This window comes from Aptenodytes forsteri, unplaced genomic scaffold, assembly GCF_000699145.1.
Source record: "Aptenodytes forsteri isolate BGI_AS27 unplaced genomic scaffold, ASM69914v1 Scaffold7, whole genome shotgun sequence".
Lineage (NCBI taxonomy): Eukaryota > Metazoa > Chordata > Aves > Sphenisciformes > Spheniscidae > Aptenodytes > Aptenodytes forsteri.
Genome location: NW_008795919.1, coordinates 2,875,794 through 2,895,877, shown reverse-complemented (window position 1 = coordinate 2,895,877; position 20,084 = coordinate 2,875,794). Strand labels below are relative to the sequence as shown.

Sequence of the window (20,084 nt, the reverse complement as noted above, 5' to 3'; positions counted from 1 at the left end):
AGCACAGAAAGGTTTCCTTGTTCTCGGTTCCGGTGCCTGGCTGCCAGGAACGGCAGTTACAAGAAGTCCTGTGTCTCTGGGCAAGAGCGTACTCGGTGCCGAAAGAATATCCGGGATTACAACTATCGGGGCTCCAGTAAAGATTGATTTTTTTGTTTGTTTGTTTTTTTAAACGTAGTCTTACCTAATCTAATTTGAGTTGCTCTGGGAGGGTCAATATTTGGTGTTTCTGGAAGTAGAAGCAACAATTCCTCTTACGTGATATTTTTCTTCTCTTTAGGTGTTCTGTTGGAATATACGTCGCACATTTATGGCGATTCTGAGTGTGAGGGCAGACTTCTGCCAGGCCCAGCACAGCATCCTGGCTGACAAGTGAGCTGAGTGCAGGGGGTTCTACGTGCCATAATTACTTTGCCTTGAAGACTCCAGACACAGCGAACACACTCAAATATATGGGATATCTTCTGCACATTGGAAGCATATTCCTTTTACTGACTCTAGCAAAGCTAAGCATCAAGAAAACAAAGTGGAGAGAAAATCTGCCCTTACTTTTTTGCCTCACCAGTGCCTAAATGTAGAACAGGCTGCCTAGTCTTGCATGTAGTCAGAATTTTTGGAGTCTGAAGGATACCACCTGCAGTAATTGAGGCCGAAGTTGAATTCAAGTGGATTCTGAAGCAAACCTGCTTTTCTAGAAGCGAATTCTTTAAGGAACAAACACGTCAAAGCAAGCTCTGATCAATCCCAGGCATTTTAGTGGTCTTTTTAATGTTTTCTGCTGTGAAACGTTTCCAAGGTTATTGATTTTTTTTTATTTTATTTTTTTTGGCCCCTTACACATTTTGTTTGCCATTATGAACCGTCCAGCCCCCGTGGAAATTACTTACGAGAATATGCGTTTCCTGATCACTCACAACCCAACCAATGCAACCCTCAGCAAGTTCATAGAGGTAAGGCAGTCAAAAAAAGTATCATCCTTCTTTCCTTATATGCTCATAGTTTCTGTAGAGGCACTGAACAGTCATTCTTCACACCTGTTGCTCAATGCTTTGGCTATATATTACATGTTACTTGAAACTTAAGGCATTTTTATCTTTAATATATTGTTCACATTCTCTTGACAGTATGAGAGAGAATCCACCGATTACTTTTTCCAAAGTCCTGCATGTCTTTAATTGTGAGAGGCTGAATGGTCTTCCATTTTAGAATACAAACACACACCCTTGCCATCGTTCTTGTCCTGGTTTCTGAAGGACTGCATGTTCTGCGATTCTAAACATTATTTTTCATTAAATAATGCAGTGCTTCTAATATAGCGGTCTATTGCTCATCTTCTGGCTTTTAAAGAAGTAGTTAACAGAATTGTAACTGGTTTCTGACCTTTCTTCTCCCTTAGAGTAGGATTAAGTGCAATACTTAAACTGATGTTTTAGTTTACAGGATGTGTTCTCAAACTGCCCTACCAATCCCAGAATTGTCAGAGATTTTTGGGTGCCAGAATTTATCCATGAAAAATGACATGTGCCTGGGTCTAACTGTGGGAAGAGTCAATTTACGATAGGTCAGACCATTACTGACACCGTAAGATCTTAAATACTGCAAAATGTAGTAGTCAGTTTTCTGAAAAAGTAACAGATGGTATCATCAGGGAGGCAGTAGTACAGTGTATTTCTGCATTCTAGTTTGCTCCAAACCTGCTATATCTTTGTGCCCTTATATCTTATATCTAGAGGACTTTTATCTTGCATATGCAGGTCTTTTTCATTCCAAAGAGATCCTGTCATCTGATACTGATGTCTGACTGTGGCTATTAACAGACTTCCATCATTTAGCAGTGTGCTCTTCACCATGAATCTGTTCAGATATTAGTGGTTAATTTTGTCTGAAAGCCACATTCTTTTGGTCTTTATATATATTTATTTTTTCCCATTATTGTGGATTGTCTTCCTTTTTCAGGAGTCTTGACTCTGGAATATGTATTACTGCTAATTGTTAGAAGTTACGGTGATTCAGTCCAAACATGAGAGGAAATTCTGCTTGCTGTATGAACCTTCAAAGTGAACTGGAACAGCTTTTGTTTGATCTTCTGATTATTTATCTAGCACAATGTGCTACTTATAGTGCATTACAAGGAAGCTAGAGTATGGTGGTGTGTGTGTTCTGTTCCTCCCTGCCTCAAAATGTCAACACTGGCTGAAGCAAACAGTTCCAGGCTTCTATTTAAAGAGAAGAAGCTGCTGCATGGAGAATATAAGCAGCTATTTTAATTTTGCTTGTATACATGCAATTTTTTTCTGCCTTGGCATTTACCTAGAGAAGAATAATTCGGAGGGGTTTCACATTTATTCCTGTCGCTTGTAACCCTTGTCCTAACGTAGGCCATAAACCCCCCTTTCTGAGTTGGCCCTTGCTCCTTCATTGTGTAGTCACCTTGGAGCTGTGCAGTAGTCGCGGTACTGCTGACTCTGTGTAAAATGTTTTGTTTTGTAGCTGAAGAGAAAGTGCTTTAATTCTCTACTCTGTCAGTGTGCTCACATGTTTTCCTTTTTCTTAAAGGAGCTGAAGAAGTACGGAGTGACAACCTTGGTGCGAGTTTGTGATGCCACTTATGATCAAGCTCCTATCGAAAAAGAAGGAATCCAGGTTCTAGTGAGTTGCCTTTAAAACTGTCTAAAAATGAAAAATCACTTGTCCAGAAGTGGTGGGGATGGCCTTCGTGCTTTGGGCAAGAGCTTACGATTGTTTCAGACTGGCCAAAAGCAGTGCGATCCCCTGCATCAGCTAAAGCTGGTTTTGAGAAACTCACTGTACTTTTGTGAAAGGTACTTGCTGATTCATTACTATTGCCTGAGCGCTTAGAAATGTCTGTTCCTTGATTTCTGGATTTGCTGAGGTATTTTGGTTGTCTTTTAGCGACTGGGTCGATACGAATCCAATGTTCAGCCTTGTGGTTCATACAGCTGGGTTTGGTCCTTTTCTCTAGATACAGCACTTCTTGGCTTTACTGTTGACCTTCTCAGGATGCAGATAAAACTCCCTTCTCTCGCTCTTTCAAAAAGTGCCACCTTTTGAGACTATAGCTGACACGTTGATAGAGGCTTCCGTGGACTGGCTGGGGGAGGATATCGATCGATAGCCTCATCACTGGAGCCTGGCTGCTGGTGGCTGCCCTCTTCAGCAGGTGGAATTGCTTAACTGCTACTCAGAGTTAACATTACGCAATGACTGTCTGACTGTATCGTCTAGTATTGCTTGGTGTTTTAGGGGAGGTTTTTTTAATAGGTGTGTGCTCATACGAGGCTTGCAGGCGGTATTTTTCCAGGCAATACTTCTGAATTATTATAGTGTGTCAGATATAATCAATTTAATTTACTGGAGTGAGTAATAGCCTGTTGTGAGGCCAGAAATTGCATCTTACCTTCTTGTTGCAGGTAGTCAGTCTTCTATTGCCTCTTGATTTTTTTTTTATGGCTCAGTTCAAGGAAAACTTCTGCAGTTTTTCATTAGGAGAAAAACTTGTATCCTGGCATATCTGTGAAAACTCCACCTACAGGTCAGTCAGGTTTCTTGGCTCCCGGCCCTAGTAAGCATTTACTCCAGTTCCAGGCAGCCATGTGTGCCTCAGTGTTGTTGGAAAAATCAGGCACTACAGGGCTACCGGTGCTCCTAGGGCTGTGCTCTGGAATAGCATTTTTGTTCACTCTAGAGCTGTCTTGGACTTGAGCATGACAGTATTTTCGGGCACACTGCTGTGAAACCTCTAGCTGCGATACCCCTGAGGTTGCCAGAGGCTGGAAGGATTAAACTTCTGGTGTGGAAGCCCTCAGAGTCCCAGATTTAAGCTGGGGCTTAGAGTATTTCTGTGTTCCTGTGCCAGAGCACAGCTCTGAGTTCTTCCTGGAAGACTTAGGACAGTTTTGCAGGTGTCCAGCTCTGCCAGGGTGGCTGCCCTGTGAGGCCAGCTGACCTTGGCTCCTGCAGCTGTGAGTGAAATCCACCTTCTCTGATCCATGGCCGGGGCCTCCAGGGCAGCTGCAGGAGCTGGGGAGTGCTCTGTGCTCTGGAGCCGGCGCTTCTGAAATAGTTCGGGGATTTTGGTTCTCAAGAAACTTTAAAAACTTGGTGTTGGCTAGTGCTGGTGGAAGCAGTTTTTTGAGGAAGCTTTTCTAAAAACTGGAAATGCTGTTTCCGCCAGCTCTGCTAAGCACTGTTCTGTTGGAGAGCCTTTCGCTTTGAGTAACACATGCGAGAGTCTTGCGTCTGTACGCATTTGCCTCAGCTAACAAGCCTCTCCGCATTTGGTATGTACCAGTTCTTCTTAGTATTCCAGTGCTGCAGAAGGCGAAACAGGAGAGCGCATAAATCCACCAGGCATCTGTTAAGGGTAACAGAAAGCAGGAGGTGACAGGGAAGGTTTGCTGCTAATGTCATCACCGATACTGATGATCCCAGTCACAAGGTTGTCTTAGTAGTTTACTGTATTGCAATAGTGTTTTGCTATTTGAGATAAGCTTAACTAGTAGTCACTGACACGATCACCTCCTGTATAGCTTTCTCCTTCCTATGAATGCATGCTTTTTCAAAGCAGAGTCCTGTTGCTGTTCAGAAATTGTATTAAATTACCATCTGGCTGAGAAAATAACACGTCACTATTTAAAGCTAATATTTGCTTGCAAAAATAACATTAAGATTAAAAACACAGCCTGAGAGAGATTAGTGTCTATTTTAAAACTGTTGAGGTCAAAAGCGTGGTGAAACCCCTGAAAATGAAAGCATTTTAGCAAAGCCTGCTCTCATGCCGTGATACAGGATCATGTACTGGCAAGATGGGTAGAATGTGGCAGCTAGAGAGTTGCTTTGGCAGATGGCATAGTGAGAAAGTAGAGAATTAGAACTTCGATGTTTGAAGTAGTACTATTGCATGTGCGTGTTTATCAACAGAGATTAAATCCAGGAGACAGGAGGCGGGGTTGGATTTAGTTTCCGTGGGCTTCTGCAGTTCTTCGTTATGTTCATGTGTAAGGTCTTGTAACATAGAAGTGCTACATTGGAAAAACTGGTAGTTTTTTTTCTGGAAGTATTTTTGCACTGGCTGGCAACCAAGGAGGCTGCGATAGTTTTGTTCATCTTCAGGATCTAAGACACATTTCATTGTTCTGCTTCTGTCGGTCCTTCATTTACTGTTCATCCCTGGATCAGACTTTACACTCTGTGCCCTCCAGAATGGCCACCACCTGAATGCTGGCAGGCAGTCGGAAGTGCCCCTGTTAAGAGATGCGACTTCATTGCCATCTGATATTTACTGCATCGCCAGGGGCTCTGGTACTGAAGGTGGGAAAGCTCCACGCTGGTGGCTGCGGTCCCGTCCTACGCAGATGCAGTTCTGGGAGTGTTTTGCTGCTGTAACTTCAGTGCGAGTTGCACACGGGTTTTGAAGAAAGGGGTCTTTGTCCCTTTAAAGTCCTGTTACTGCTTCTTGGTCATCTCAGTTCTGCGTTGCCAATCCTGCAGTCGTTGCTGACTGACAAACCCAGAGCTGTTCTGCTGAGTAAGGCTGTTCCAGATAAAGGGTAAATAAGAATAACCCTTTCTTGCCTACCATCCTTCCCAGCTACTGCAGGGTGGCACAAAAGAGCTGTATTTTCTGTTTGTGCAATCTCAGTGCATCATCCTGGTTATTAATGACTGTTTTGGTTGTGGGATGTGGGGCTTAGCAATTTGTTTTCTATCCTGTCGGACAGGAATTCGGAGGTGATGCTGGCAGAACTCATAATGAGGAAAATAACTGCAAAACTTTGCTTCAGTTACTCCTCTAGTCCCCGAATTATTCTCGTTCCTCGTTCTGGGCAGTGTCCCATGCAGCAGTGTTTTATCAGTGCTGATTTAATGTCAGTGGTGTACCATTCCTGGGAAGGTGGTGATCTGTGGGGAAATGACGATTGTCGTTAATTCAGGCCAGCACAAGAATTGTGTGGACATGGGTGGTTAACATGTAAGCTAAAGCAATGTAGTAACCTCCTGTATTTGGTCTGAAGGAAAGGATTTAATTTAATCCAAAACTAGGACACAGAACTGACATGTAAATCCTGTTCTTTGCAAGGCGGTTTCAAATGAAAGCGTCTTGCAATGGGTAATGCCTCTTCTCTTGGCAGCCCATACATCTCTTCCTGGGACACTGGATGACACTACGCCTAAAATAATATAGCTAGCAGTGTGTGACTGAGTGGAAAATCTCGTAAAAGCCCTTTATTAGAAAGAACAAGTTTTGCTTTAGGATCTTGTTTCTATAGTCTTTTATTTTGCTGTGTTGTCCCAGATATTTTTAATTTCCCATTTGCTTTAAAAAAGTTCTCTGCACTCGTCAGACTCTGTGTGTCTTTCTGAATTAATCACATAGTTATATATAACTTTATAGTTATTTCAGTAACTTAAAAGCCTTTTGGTTTTGTAGTTCCGAGACGCAGATTTCCACCTTGCAGCTTTTTTTAAGTGCTAACACATTTCTAAGGTGCTCTTGGGCTGAGGTCTGTGCTAAGCTGTACCTGCTATTCAGGAAGTATTAGGGTAGCAATAAGTGCATTGCAAAATGAAAAGTCTGGCGGATTTTTACCTTTGGTTGTACTTGTTCAGAGTTTCTGCGTGCTTCTTTCAGGCTTCAGAGAATATTACTTCATGTTAACTTGTTCTCAAGATACTACATGGAAAGGCTTGTTTCTAGCCAATGAGGGAAGAAGAGGCCTTCTTTCAAAGCAATTTCCCTACCATTTGGAGAGGTGGTTGAATAATATGAAACTCTGGCTATGAGTCTCTCTTGTACAATGCATTGCAGTTGTCTAATGAAAAGTGTTAAATAACTACTGTTATTTTTTTCCTTGCATCTAGGAGTGCTCTTTCTACAGCGCTCCCTGTGTCTGAGAAGGTTATAAAGCACGTGATGTTGTGCTTGGTCTTGAAATATAGGACATGTAGTACTCCACTTAGCACAAGTTCCAGGAGAGAGCTGTGACCTCGAGAAAATGGGAAGCTTCTCACATGTAATTTTGATTTACAGCCATGTTGATGATATTAAATGTGGCCTAGGTGGTGTAAATGTTGGCTACCCATTTAATAGGCAGAAATGTAATTGTAAATGCTGATTCATTGTTGACTTTGCCTTTGTCTAAGCACTCTTCTTTTTTGCTTGTGAATGTGTTTTTTTGACTTGAAAATACCCAGGTAATTTTAACTGTCTTGCTTATTGGATGCATGGCAGCTGGACAAGCTGATCCATTTGAGTTGTTATGAAGTACCTTCTCCTCTGCTGATCCCCTTGAATTTTATGAAGTACCTTCTCGTCTGTACAGAGTCCGCAGTACAAATAGTATTTTAAAAGGTTGACACAACCACAGGCGGAAGTCTACAGAGTTCTCATCTTTCAAATGTTTATTTGAAATGTCTATTGATTTTTACATATTTTCAATAAAATGAAATTTCAAGGGCAGCTATTTTTCTAAAAATTCTATATTACAAAGGAGTTAGTGTAGAGTTTTATTGAAATTTTATTGGAAAGTGCAATTAAATGGTGGTTAAACACTTCGTGTTGCATTATGATATTGACTTGCAAACTTCTGTGCAACTAGAAAAATACCCACAGCACTGTGGGTGTGTTTGTGTAATACCCACTTCTTGCTGAATGGAATATTTTCCTTCTCCCAGTTATGGTTACCTTGCTGTTGATTATGGATTGAAATCCATATAGCTAATGTCCTTTTTTTTTTTTCCTTCAAAGGACTGGCCATTTGATGATGGAGCACCACCCCCGAATCAGATAGTTGACGACTGGCTAAACCTGTTGAAAACCAAATTTCGTGAAGAGCCTGGATGCTGTGTCGCTGTTCACTGTGTTGCAGGGTTGGGAAGGTTAGTATTCCACTGTCTTGTTTTTATACTGGGCTTAAAGTTAGTTTATTTGTTCGGGAGGTAGGTCATGGAAGGTGTTAAGTAAATGTCAATTTCTCTGTTTTCTCCCAAATAACACTTTAAAGGAGAAGCATCAAGTTTGTGTCATTAAAGCAAGAGAGACTTATTGCAGCTTAAAAATCTTCAGTAATCTCATAATTCTGATCCAGAATGAGAGGAGGAACTTGGGGAGATTGTTCAGAACACTTCTGTCAATCATGAACGACACGAGCAGTTAGAGATGCTGTTATTCTGAAAGCATGTGTCATTCTGCTAAAACAATAAAATCTCTTGTGCTTCTTGACAAATGCAATATACATGTGTAGTACAATTTCTAAGGCTGTACAGTTTGGTTTTTTTTTCATTTCCTCCTGTTTTCAACTGGTATACTATTAAGCATGTGGTAATTAAAAAAAAAAAATTTAGAAAAACTGGTTCAATTACTTAGTCTAAAGTGGCTTCACTTTGGTGGTAAGAAGTTAGGCTTGTATTTCTTGCTCACATGCAGACTGATGTTTCTCTCCTCACCACTCAAAATATAACTTCCTTCTTTGGGAAGAACTTCCTTTCAAGATGAAATAAAAAAAGACTGATTCAGGAAAGCTAAATGCTATGTTCATATTCCCAAATGTGATCTCTGAATGTTATGTTTATCCTGTGGGCTAGGAGGAAATGGAACTGAAGTGTTAGTATTCTTACAGTAACCATGGGACTGTTAATATTGAAGGATATGAATGAGTGGGCAAGGAAGGTGGATTAAAGAAGTCAAGTAAGCACAGAGTTGGAGTGCATCAAGTTCTTAAATTTCCACCTCTAGAGAAGAAGAGATGGGGGAAATGAAGAGGTAGAGGGAGAAACGGCCAGTATTTAAAGACACAAGAGCCAAAAACCCAAGGCAATTAACATTTGTTTACCCATTTCTGCTCTATTTTTATCTGAGGAACATCTTTAGGAAAGTGGCCACGTGTAACTTGAGACTCGAGTCGCAACTCGAGACAGCTTTTTTTTTTAAGTGGCTGTTGAGGTTTCAAATTGTTTCCTTTGGAAAGTGAATAATTCTGTTTATGCAGGTGCAGCATGGCAGTGATAGTGAGAGTTGTTTCTCCTGAACTATGTTTTTGTTTAGCCATGAGTAGAAGTTGTCCAATTGCTAGCACCTGTTTAATCCTTCACTACTCTACAGTCAGAGGTGCCTGTTGCAGTTGTGCGTGTTTAGTGGGGTGAACATCAATCCGGGGGGAAGTCAGTGTGTACTGTGATTTCGGCCTGTTTGAAAAGCCAGCTCTTTACACTTAACCCATTTTCCAAACTGTGGACCCCAAAGTAGAAAGTTTTACTCTATTGTCCCCGGAACGCTCAGTTCCGTGTACAGCACATAATTTAAAAAAAAAAAATACAATCTATACAAGTCATCTGTTCAGTGCTTCATAGATCTATCTCACGTACAGCTAAACCTACAGTGTCATAAGAAGCAAAATGCATGCAAGAGGTATTAGACACTTGTTTTAGTGAAGTGGAAAATTAGGTTATAGTGAAATGAGAAGGTGTAAAAATCTAGAATTATTGTTTCATGCCCCAAACACTAAGGAGCTATTGATTTTTATTTTTTTGTGTGTGCGCGTTGGAAACAGCTGTCTACTAAAAGAAATTTTACATTAGGTACTCAGCAGGCAAATGTCTTTCTGTAGATAATGCTTAAAGAGAAAATACTTAAGCTATTTGTTTATGGATTAATTTGATGTATTTTGAGAGGTTCAGTATATTGTTTCTCCAGATCTTCCTTAAATATTGATTTCTCCTTTAGGGCTCCTGTACTGGTTGCACTTGCTCTCATTGAATGTGGAATGAAGTACGAAGATGCAGTTCAGTTTATAAGGCAGTAAGTTAAACTTCCCCATTCTCAAGAAATATCTCAGTTTATGTTGTAGTTGAACAGCATGCGTCTTCAGCAAAGTCTCTTAGATTTCTGATTTGTTTTCTAGTAGCTATATCCTGACAATAATGGGCATGACTTTGACATTAATGCTGAGGCTTATGCCCTTTCCTCTGTTTAGAGATGAGGATTAAAAGGTGATCTCTACCTTTTTTTTTTTTTTTTTTTTTTTTAAATGGGTTTTTTTTTTTTTTTTAAAATCTGGGCTTATATATTAAGCCATTGACCTAAGACTCAAAGATTTTGAACTTGGGCAGAAAAAATGTCTGGGCTGGGACTGTAAAAATCGTGGATGAATTGGACATGGACTAATTGCTCCTAATTAAAAAAAAAACAACACAACAAACAAGTGAGGTTGGGCTCCCAAGCAGAATTTCTACAGCAAGTAGGTGAGCACCAGCACTCCTACAAGTGTTGCGGGTGAGTGTGTTATCCACCCAGGAGATGTCAGAAACCACCTGTCTGGAAAATAACAAAACTGGTAAAGGGTGAGAGTGCAGAGCTCTGTTGGTTTAGTGATAACATCAGATCTTGAAATGAAGCCCAGCAGGTAAGATCATGTTGAATGAGCTTTGCCAAAAAAGCAATTCATCCTTTTATGGATTCCCAGGGTCTTTAGTTATCTTTGTAAACTGTATTGCTGTCAACAGATTTTTCTGAATTTTTCCTTTCTTAAATTCCTCTTTTCTCTTCCTGGGTACGGTACCTTTTATACCGAGAAGCTCTTTTCTGAGAACCTCTTAAATATTTGTATCTGAATGTCATGGTCTTTATTTACTAGCTAATATAATAAGTAGCACATGCATCTGCAAGGAAAGGGTGACCTTGATGTTGTTCAGTGACTACTGCTGGCGATAGAAATAAACTCTCTCCATCCAAGAAAATATGCTGGAATTTGCTAACTGGATTTTGATTTTAGTATTGGCATGTAGGTGATGAACTGCGTGTGCTGGCCTAGTTTATCCTTCCTCAGAGTGTCAGTGGATACAGAACCAAGCCAAAATGCTGTTTTGTAGATACAGAAAAGCTTTGAAATGAGGACTGATCTGCTTTAGAATGTATATGGTGATTGAAGCAGTACTTTTTTCCATTGATATTAGCCTTCATTCTCTTTGTTTTAGGAAAAGGAGGGGAGCTTTCAATTCCAAACAGCTGCTTTACCTTGAGAAATACCGACCTAAGATGCGATTACGCTTCAAAGATGCCAACGGTCACTGCTGTGTTCAATAAAAAAAAAAAAATCTCAAACGAAGGCAGAAGTTAGCATGGCTGTTTTCTGGACTCTTGGCACCTGGAAATGTGAATCTGGAATCAAACTACGTCATCAAATTAGTGGTGGAGTCAGTGCTCCTCAACCTCTGTCCTAATGGTGGTGATGATTGAAAAAAATAAAAATAAAAAAAAAATTGAGAGAAACATTTCAGTGAAGGATTGTTTTCTCCTTAAGCTGCAGTTTGAACATCTGCAAGGAGAAAATCAGTTTCTGAACCTTCTGTATTTTTAACTTTTTAAGAAAAGAAATAAAGTAAATTTTATGTCTAAGGAAAACCAGCAGAGCATTGGCTTGTGCAGAAACTATTTTCTTGATTTGAGGAAAGTACCCCACAGTTAGGGCCTGATACATTAATTCCTATGGGACTCTCTTAAATGGAGTTGCCTTCTTTTTTTTTTTTAACCTTGCTGGGACCTGGCAGGGAGACATGAGGAGGAGCCTTTGTTGCTGTATGGGAGCAGTCTGACAGCCTTAAGCCCACCCTGGGCATATTCTAGAGATTTGGTGATGTCTGTGTTGTATGTCTACATGGTGTTCAGACTCTGCAGGTGTGAAAAAAAACTTCCTGGTGGGCTTTAACAGAAGACTCACTGCCTAATATCTGTGGTGAATCTGCTAAAGGCCTTTTCTGGTTGGTGGGAGACAGTGCTTTTAACTGTGTGAGAGCGTGTGTGTGTGTATGCACGTGTGTGTATGTCAGTCTTATTTTTTCCAAAGAATTTGGCTGAAATGTTAATTGTCTTTCTGTTGCTAGATAGAAAATCTATCCTGGCAGAAGACTGATGTTCAAAAGTGTCCTAGGTGAGCAAGGGGCAATTCAGACAAGGACTTAAAATTAATTTATCTGTCACAAGGCTTTTTGCTGCTGTCCAGATCCTCTGCCTTGCTGAACGCAGTAAATCGGGATTTGGGGGGAGGGTCTCATTTGTATCGTATATGAGGTAAAGATGGTACGCACACAGAAATGCGGTCCATGAATAAATGCCTAGTATGGGTATTTTCACAGACTAGCCCTCATGTACAGTTCAGTTTAACCACTGATTGCCTTGTTATTTTTTTATTGGGCTCTTTTGGAGGGAGAATCTCTAGTTACACACCAACATGCCTATCATGTATTCACCATTGGCAGACTGTAAATACGCTGATTTTTGGAGTGTGGACTGGCACCACGTTCTCCTTGTAGGGCTGTTGGTGGTGTCAGCGTATTAATCAAGACAAGTCATTTTACAGCCTCTAATAAGCAGTTTCAGCCAGGCTACTTCTACCAAACAAGTTAACTGAGTCCCCTGCCCCACTAGTGACCTCATTTGCTTTCAACTTGACATTATGTCTGTAATATTCAGCCACTGAAGGCTTTGAATACAGGTTTAGGGTCATGCTCTCCTGTGATCTTTTGCTGTGGCGCACCAAAGGCTTTTGTTGGTCTGTGCCTGTAGTAGGTGCAGACCGGTACCCATCTTTTACCGATACCTCAGCTGCTGGCGGTGTGAACTGCCTTCACAGGATTTCTTCCTGTTCTAGACTTCTGGTTTTAGCCTGCAGCTAAACTGCGCAAACGTTTTTCAGAACGCAAGTAATGGACCGTTAGAATTGTATTCCTGGAAGGGATTTATAAATTTAAGGAAAAAATAATGGTACTTGTCAAGCCCCTCACTTTACAGACACGCTAAGAGACCTGTTTGAGGTCCACGGCTAGAAAACACTGCACTCCATGAAACTCGGTCTGTACCCTGACTCAAGCTGTATTGTTGTACTGAGTTCCTTCCTCCCTTTAAGATGTGTAACGTTTCTGATTTCTTTAATAGATAAGAGACGCGAAAGTGTTTGTGAAGTCAATGCCTACATTAGGGAAATAACATACCTGGTAATGTTTGAGTCCACGTGGAAGGTAGATGATGCTGAAAGTACTTAATTCTGGCCTTTACCTTCCCCTCACAAACTAGAAGCCTAATGTTCTAACTGTTTCTGCAAATTAAAATTGATGTTTTTAGTAAAATGAAATACTGGTAGTTAAAGCCGATTTGACGACTGATGGAGGTCAGGTTGGAGGGGAAGGTGTTGAGCTGGATTAAAAACCAAACCCCAAGCCCTTCTGAAGAACAATAAAAAAAATTTTACATGCTATATGTATAACTTTGCATTCTTCCCCCTAGTTTTACTCTGATTTATAATGTACTAATTATCATATACTATGACTCTGCAGCCTTAATTGAGGAAAAATAGTGGAAAGTGCAGACTGTCATACAGCGTAGACACAAATGGGGGGAGTGTAATTGTGAGCGATGTCCAGTAGGCACAATACTGGTTCAGCACTTGAACGTAGTGCAATAAAGTTCTTGCAGTAAAATGGCTTCCCTCTGGCTCTTGATGAATTTATTGCAGCTCGTTAATGTTAAGTGCTCTTCTTTAATCTGATTTGTAAAGGCCTTCGGACAGGTTTGTCCGTGCCCCTTGTATTACTAATCACCGTTGGGTACTGCATGGCTTGGATTTGCTGGTGACTTGTAACTGTTGGGAAAGGCTGTTCTGCCTTTGAGAAGAGGGAGCAGCGCTGCAGACAGGAACCGTTTCCTTATTTTCAAATTACCTGTTTAAAAATGTGTAAAACACCTTAAAAAAAAAACCCCCAAACCACACAGAACAAGCCTCCAAACCAAACAGCTCTGAACTTTCCCAAGAACTGTCAGAGATCTGTTGCAAAACTTTCTCTTGTGCCCTGGACAAGACTAGACACCGTGCCACCTGGCAGAGCTTGAATGGGGTTATTGTTTGGGGGTGACAATGAGAGAGTTTCTGGAGTCCTGGATCCCAGTCAGTTCCCCTTCCTTGGTAGCGGAATGCCGCTGTGTTGATTTGTGTAACTTATTTAAATAATACCAAGGTGCTCTTTTCTGGGCTTCACAGATGATAATCCAATCGGCTTTGCTTTGCTGCCATCAAAGAAATATGTTACTTGCAAATCGGTATCGTGTTTCTAATATTTATCAGATTTTTCCCACTAGTGTACTAGAACAAATTTTTAGTCCCTGTTGGCAATGAGATAATAAACCACTTTGACTGTGAGACTGGCAGCAGTAACTGTGCAGTTCCATCTCCTCTTTCTGATGATAATCCAATCGGCTTTGCTTTGCTGCCATCAAAGAAATATGTTACTTGCAAATCGGTATCGTGTTTCTAATATTTATCAGATTTTTCCCACTAGTGTACTAGAACAAATTTTTAGTCCCTGTTGGCAATGAGATAATAAACCACTTTGACTGTGAGACTGGCAGCAGTAACTGTGCAGTTCCATCTCCTCTTTCTCTGAGGATGTCTTTGTATATCTTTTTTTTAACACTAAACTCTTGCTTTGTTTGTTTTTCAAGTTTCTACTTATCAGATTTTTCCCACTAGTGTACTAGAACAAATTTTTAGTCCCTGTTGGCAATGAGATAATAAACCACTTTGACTGTGAGACTGGCAGCAGTAACTGTGAAGTTCCATCTCCTCTTTCTCTGAGGATGTCTTTGTATATCTTTTTTTTTAACACTAAACTCTTGCTTTGTTTGTTTTTCAAAGTTTCTACCTTTTTGGTTACCGTGCACAGAAGTGAAATGTCTTGCTAATCAAAGGCTACTCAGCATAAAAAACGTCATGTGCTTAATTGGAACTGAGATATTCCTGTATGATACGAGTTACTTGTTTTTCTTGTTAATTTTTTTTCACTAACATCTAGGCAGCTTCAGATACTGATACTTTAACTGGAGATAACACTTAATCACATGCATATTTGTATCACTTAAGATGCTACTTTTAGAGCAATTAAGAATGATAAGCAGAGTGGAGTGACTCTGCATGGGGAAAGAAACTGCAGGAATCACGGTTTGCACTTCTATAATAGTGTATGTTCTTTCAACTAAAAAATTATAAATAATTTAACTTAGTCTTAACGCTTGCAAATCAATTCCAGAGAGCATTTTAAGTACGTGTTTCTTGGGGGAGGGGAAGAACAGCTTTTTGTCCATAAACAGATCTGAAGTAAAATGTTAAGGTTGCTATCGAACCTGCTGCCTCTAGGTTTGTGTAGTGTCACCACTCCAGGCGACAATGTTCACGTGCGTGCTAAAGATGGCCAGAGCCTTGGCTCTGGGTCGTGGCGTTCCCTGACAAAGGCTACTTGGGCTAAGGCCCTTGGAGCACACGGTTATTCGCAGCCGAGCTCCGTAGTAAGTTACTAGGCACAGGTAAGTGGGTTGCTGTATTCATCTGTATGTCCTGGAGGCTGGCTTGGCTGAATTTGTAGAGGTGTGAAGTTGGGGGTTTTAGGTAGTCCCTTGACTCTTCCGTGAAAGTGAAGGTGTCAAGGAATCCTGTCGAGAGCTGCATTTATGTCTGATTAAGTCCCAAAGGGACGTAACAGGTAATGCTTTTCACAGGTGTATCTGGAACACCTTTCACTTTAGGCTGTCCAAGAGCTATGTAGACATCATTACCTTGGTAGTCCTATGGTAAATATTTTTGCAAAAACCAAAACCTTTGGTACGGAGCTGAACCTTAGGACCTTCCCTTGCTCTGCCTGCTTGTTTCATCAGAACTTAAATCACCATCATCAATGAATGAAGTGACGTAAGTGAAGTCTTAATTGTTTTTCATGCCATATATTTAGTCTAGATCCTGCTACTACTGACTGGTGGGACAACATCAAAAAGAAAACTAGGCTATCTCACGAAGTTACTGGCTCTCTGACAAAGTTGTTGGTGCAGTTGCAGAAAGTTGCCTACATACCACCCAGGACAGGAACTCCACTTCTCTTTGGACCACTGAGAAGATCCTCATTTCAGGTGTGTGGTTGGTGTACCGGGTAATTGAGCACCCGAGCACTTTGCGGGGGTAGTGGTGTGACTGGCAAGGAGCTTGCCTCTTGAAGAAACAACTGTGGGTGAGATTTAGAGGCTGCTAGAGAAGCTGCTTTATTTTCGCAGCGGCTGCAGTCATGCTGGCAGGATAGCTAGAATTTGAGGTGGCTATCTCTGTGCCCTTTCTTACAGGGCTTAACTCTGTAGATGGAGACTAACGAGGGACACCGGGAGCCAACGCCAGAGGAAAATCCCTGATCCAAATCTGTGGATGGATTAGAAGAGCTCCAGGGGGGGAAAAGAACCAGGTAAGGAATCGCTTCTTCTCTGTCCAGCAAGGGAAACCAAAAGCACTGAGTAATAATGTGACTCCTTTAGGGCTGCACAAAATCAACAGAGGGAGCGAATCTGGTCCCAGGGCGTGGGACATCCTCTGTGGTTCCTGAAGCCGCTTTGCTGGGAAGCAGGGCTGAATGCTGATGACTGGAGTCCTTCACTGAAACAATTCTCTCACTGACAAGCACCCTGAGGGGATGCGCATGCAGTCAGTTGGAGGATAGGATGTTGTGAAAGGCCCCCTGCTCCCAGCAAAGCAGGGAGGCTGGGGCTACTAACATCTGCAGTATTTTGCAGAGAATGGAGAGCACAGCGTGAACCCCTGACTGAAATAATATTCAGAAAGCCCTTGTGCTGTCTTTGGCAAGGCCGTGCGTGTGGAGCTTGTGACCTTCCTGGGCTACTGTTTTGTTTCTGTTTTTTATTGTCCTTCTTGTTATCCAGAGGGCTGTTGGATCGTTAGCTTGCTGGGTGGCGTGGTCTTGCTGAGCTGGTTATTCCAATCGACTAAACTTAGTGCTTTGGGGTACCTTTTCATAAGAGAATTCTGCATGCAGACTGACTCGTGCTACTTTGTGATTTATTGCCATTTCAATTTCAAATTTCAATTTCCAACAATAAAAGGGAAGAGGACATTCTTGCGTGGAATATAAGTGTCTTTAGGACTGAAATAAGAAATTTTCCTAGAGAAAAGGGCAGCAGAACCCATCAGGCTGGCACCGAGTGGGGTTGGGGGGAAATGTTAAAATAGCAGCAGCTTGTTGACATCTAATCCTCGCTGCTGCTCAGCCCTGCTGCCTGCGAGCTTGAAGTGCTAGGAATGCAGGCAGAGCCTCCTGCTTTTTTGAGAACTGTGATGGGATCGATATGTTCCTGCAGAACGCTTCAATCCCGTCATTTCAGCATTTGGCAGGGAGGGGAGCGTCTGTTTTGCTGGAAGATCTTTGACTAGTCGTAGTAACGAGAGACAGTGCTTTTTTGTTTCTGTTGCTTGAGGGCAGTGGGTGAGTCAGTGGGTCTCCTGCCCTCGGATCAGGTGCAGGGGAGATAAAATGCAGATTTGATGGACTCCCTGGGGATGGAGGGGCTGGCTGGTTGGTTGGAGGAGTCAGCTGGAGAGTATTGTACCACAGAGCACCTGCTGCGGGACCCGTGCTGGAATAGCTCGTGGTGGGGTGGGTATAAGCCGTTAGATTTCCTCCCTTCTCTCCTCCCTAGACACTGAAAACAAGATGAAGGGTAACAAAATGTTGTCAGGCTAGTAGAAAAAAGTCTGGAGGAAGAACTGCATAATGCACAACTTAATGTTAATCACTATCTTCCCAACTTCAGCTCCCCCACCGCCCCTGTCTGGTCGCACTGCAAGCTGTGTGGGACAGGGACCTCGCGTTACAGACAGGCTTTGGGGGCGTTCCTTTTCGTGTAACGCTAATTCGTATTCGTGGTATCTTTGCAACTGGGATTCAAAGTCAGGCCTGATCTTGCAGCCGTGGAGTGGGGCAAGAAAAAAAAAGATTCTGTTAAAAAAAAAAAAATGTTGTCAAGGAAACTGCTCTCACGGTACCACTGCGCGCAGCCAATAAGGCACAAAGAAAAGTCTCCCCACAGCAGAGCTGCGTGCAGCACGGGGTAGGCTCCACAAACGTAATTGAGACAGCAGGAATTCAGTGCTAACTACAAAGCCTTGTTTTGATTACCGTGTGGAGTCCATCCCAACCTGCTGTAGTTATTCTTTGTACCTTCGTTAATGAGCCAGTCTTGCTTTCCTTTCTGTAAAGCTAGCCAGAAATTTTAAATAGGAGAAGGGGTCAGGAGGAAGGTGACAGAAATTACAGCAGACTCGCTTTTGGTAGCGGTATTTTTCCTGCAAGGATAATTACTTAAAGCAAGACAAATGCTCTGCATTTCAGTTAACTCCTCTCCAGCCTGTGTTAAATCCATTATGGGATGCCTTGCGTTTGACATTTGCGTCTTTGTCCTTAATGGTGACAGTAAATTTAAACACCCCAGGAGGGCTTGCGGGTAACTGCCAAGTGGATGCTACTCGCTTTTGGTAGCGGTATTTTTCCTGCAAGGATAATTACTTAAAGCAAGACAAATGCTCTGCATTTCAGTTAACTCCTCTCCAGCCTGTGTTAAATCCATTATGGGATGCCTTGCGTTTGACATTTGCGTCTTTGTCCTTAATGGTGACAGTAAATTTAAACACCCCAGGAGGGCTTGCGGGTAACTGCCAAGTCTCAGGATGCTACTGCTGCTGCTAGGACTCCTTTAACACCGCCCCATGGGTGAGGCTGCTGGAGCTGCTTCGCCCGGGAGTAATGAGAGAGCTGGTGTCTCCCACACACTCACATCATAGGTGAGAGCTGCGCTCGCAAAAGCTAGATGTGACGCCAATAACCCGTGGTTGCTTCCTGGTTACTAGGTAATAGCACTGTCCCAGGTGAATCCTTCGTGCCTGCAAAGGTGATTTATCATATGGCTTTCCTGTTTGTGTTCTGCTAAGCTGAATCCAAGCCTTCCATTTATTTCAGGACCTCAGTAAGAAATCAAAGCAGGATTGCCAAAGGGCAGCAGAATTTTTGCCTTTGCTATGGAAATGGTGCTCGCAGAGCTGAGTTTGCTAGTGATAGCTGGGATGGGAGGTGGTTCTGGGCAGCTATTTTGCAAACAGCACTTGCACTTTTCTGCCTTCCCCTGCCCCATAGCTGTGTAATTAGTACAGCGCCAGAGCCCCCACAGCTTTTCTAAGTGTAGACATGCATTAAGCTCCTCCGGGAGTGAAGTGCAAGGCAGCTCTGCCGAGGTGCCGGGGCGCTTCCCTCCCGACCCTCACTGCTGAGGGTCCTGCTTTAGTGCCCTGAGCTGGGTGGTCTGCAGGGGACCTGGCGTCCAGCTGCTGTGAATTCTGCCCTTGGATGCTGCAGTGCCAACAGGGCAATGACGAAGCTTTGTTGTGAATCTGGGCTGTTGTCGCTCCTAAACAAAGCAGCTCTCTAAGCCAGGCCTGCAGGGCTGCGAGACGAAATGCCATCTTTCCTCCAGCTCTCATGTTTATGTATATATGCTGTATACGCTTCTATTATTCCACCTGTTTGATGATAATGGGTGTTTGGGATAGAGCAGCTGCTAAAGTGGCACACGGGGCGGATCGAATCAGCAGGTGACATTTTTCACTGGGTTTATCTTTAAGAACAAGCTGGGCCTGCAATAAACTGGCTGCTCCTTCATTTACTAGAGGACAAAGCTGCCATTATTCAGGGGCAGAAGAAAGCGAAACCCCAGGAGATGAGCTGAGTGCGTGTGCAATATCCCTGTCTGACTGTGTGCAGGCATTAATGCAAGAACTCAAGGTCAAAGGCTGCCCAGCTCTGCGAGTCAGAGGCAGAAGGGGCCTCCAGAAGGAAGAATGGTTTATTTCTTTATCTCATGGAGTCATGTATCAATTATCCATGGCGTCTAACAGCCTAGGAAGGGAATAGATTTTCTGCTCTTTAAGAGAGGTTTTGCATGTACCGTTCATTTGCTGGGCAGCGGATTTAAACTCTGCACGGCTCTTGAGGCAGAAGGCTAAAAGCAGAGACATCGTGTAGCCTATGACAAGGGAAAACCCAAAGGGCAACAGCTTTCCTTTTAATCTCAGGGGGTCCTTCTGTCGTTTGTGAGGCAAATGGTGCTGATAATGTGAATTAGGGAAATCTGCTGTGCTCCGTTCTAGGGGGATTGCTGAGAAACTGAAGAAGAAATTACCAGTCCTGTGTGGCAGAGA

At 42.4% G+C, this 20,084-nt stretch overlaps 1 protein-coding gene across 1 annotated transcript; it reads left to right on the top strand.

Moving 5' to 3' along the window:
* The first annotated feature begins 280 nt into the window (after positions 1 to 280).
* PTP4A2 (protein tyrosine phosphatase type IVA, member 2) lies at positions 281 to 13,496 on the top strand. Its single transcript, XM_009284765.1, has 5 exons — positions 281 to 950; positions 2,557 to 2,649; positions 7,769 to 7,899; positions 9,743 to 9,817; positions 10,993 to 13,496. The coding sequence occupies exons 1-5, from the start codon at positions 855 to 857 to the stop codon at positions 11,099 to 11,101; spliced, it is 504 nt and encodes a 167-aa protein (XP_009283040.1). The 5' UTR covers positions 281 to 854; the 3' UTR covers positions 11,102 to 13,496.
* The last annotated feature ends 6,588 nt before the right edge of the window (positions 13,497 to 20,084 follow it).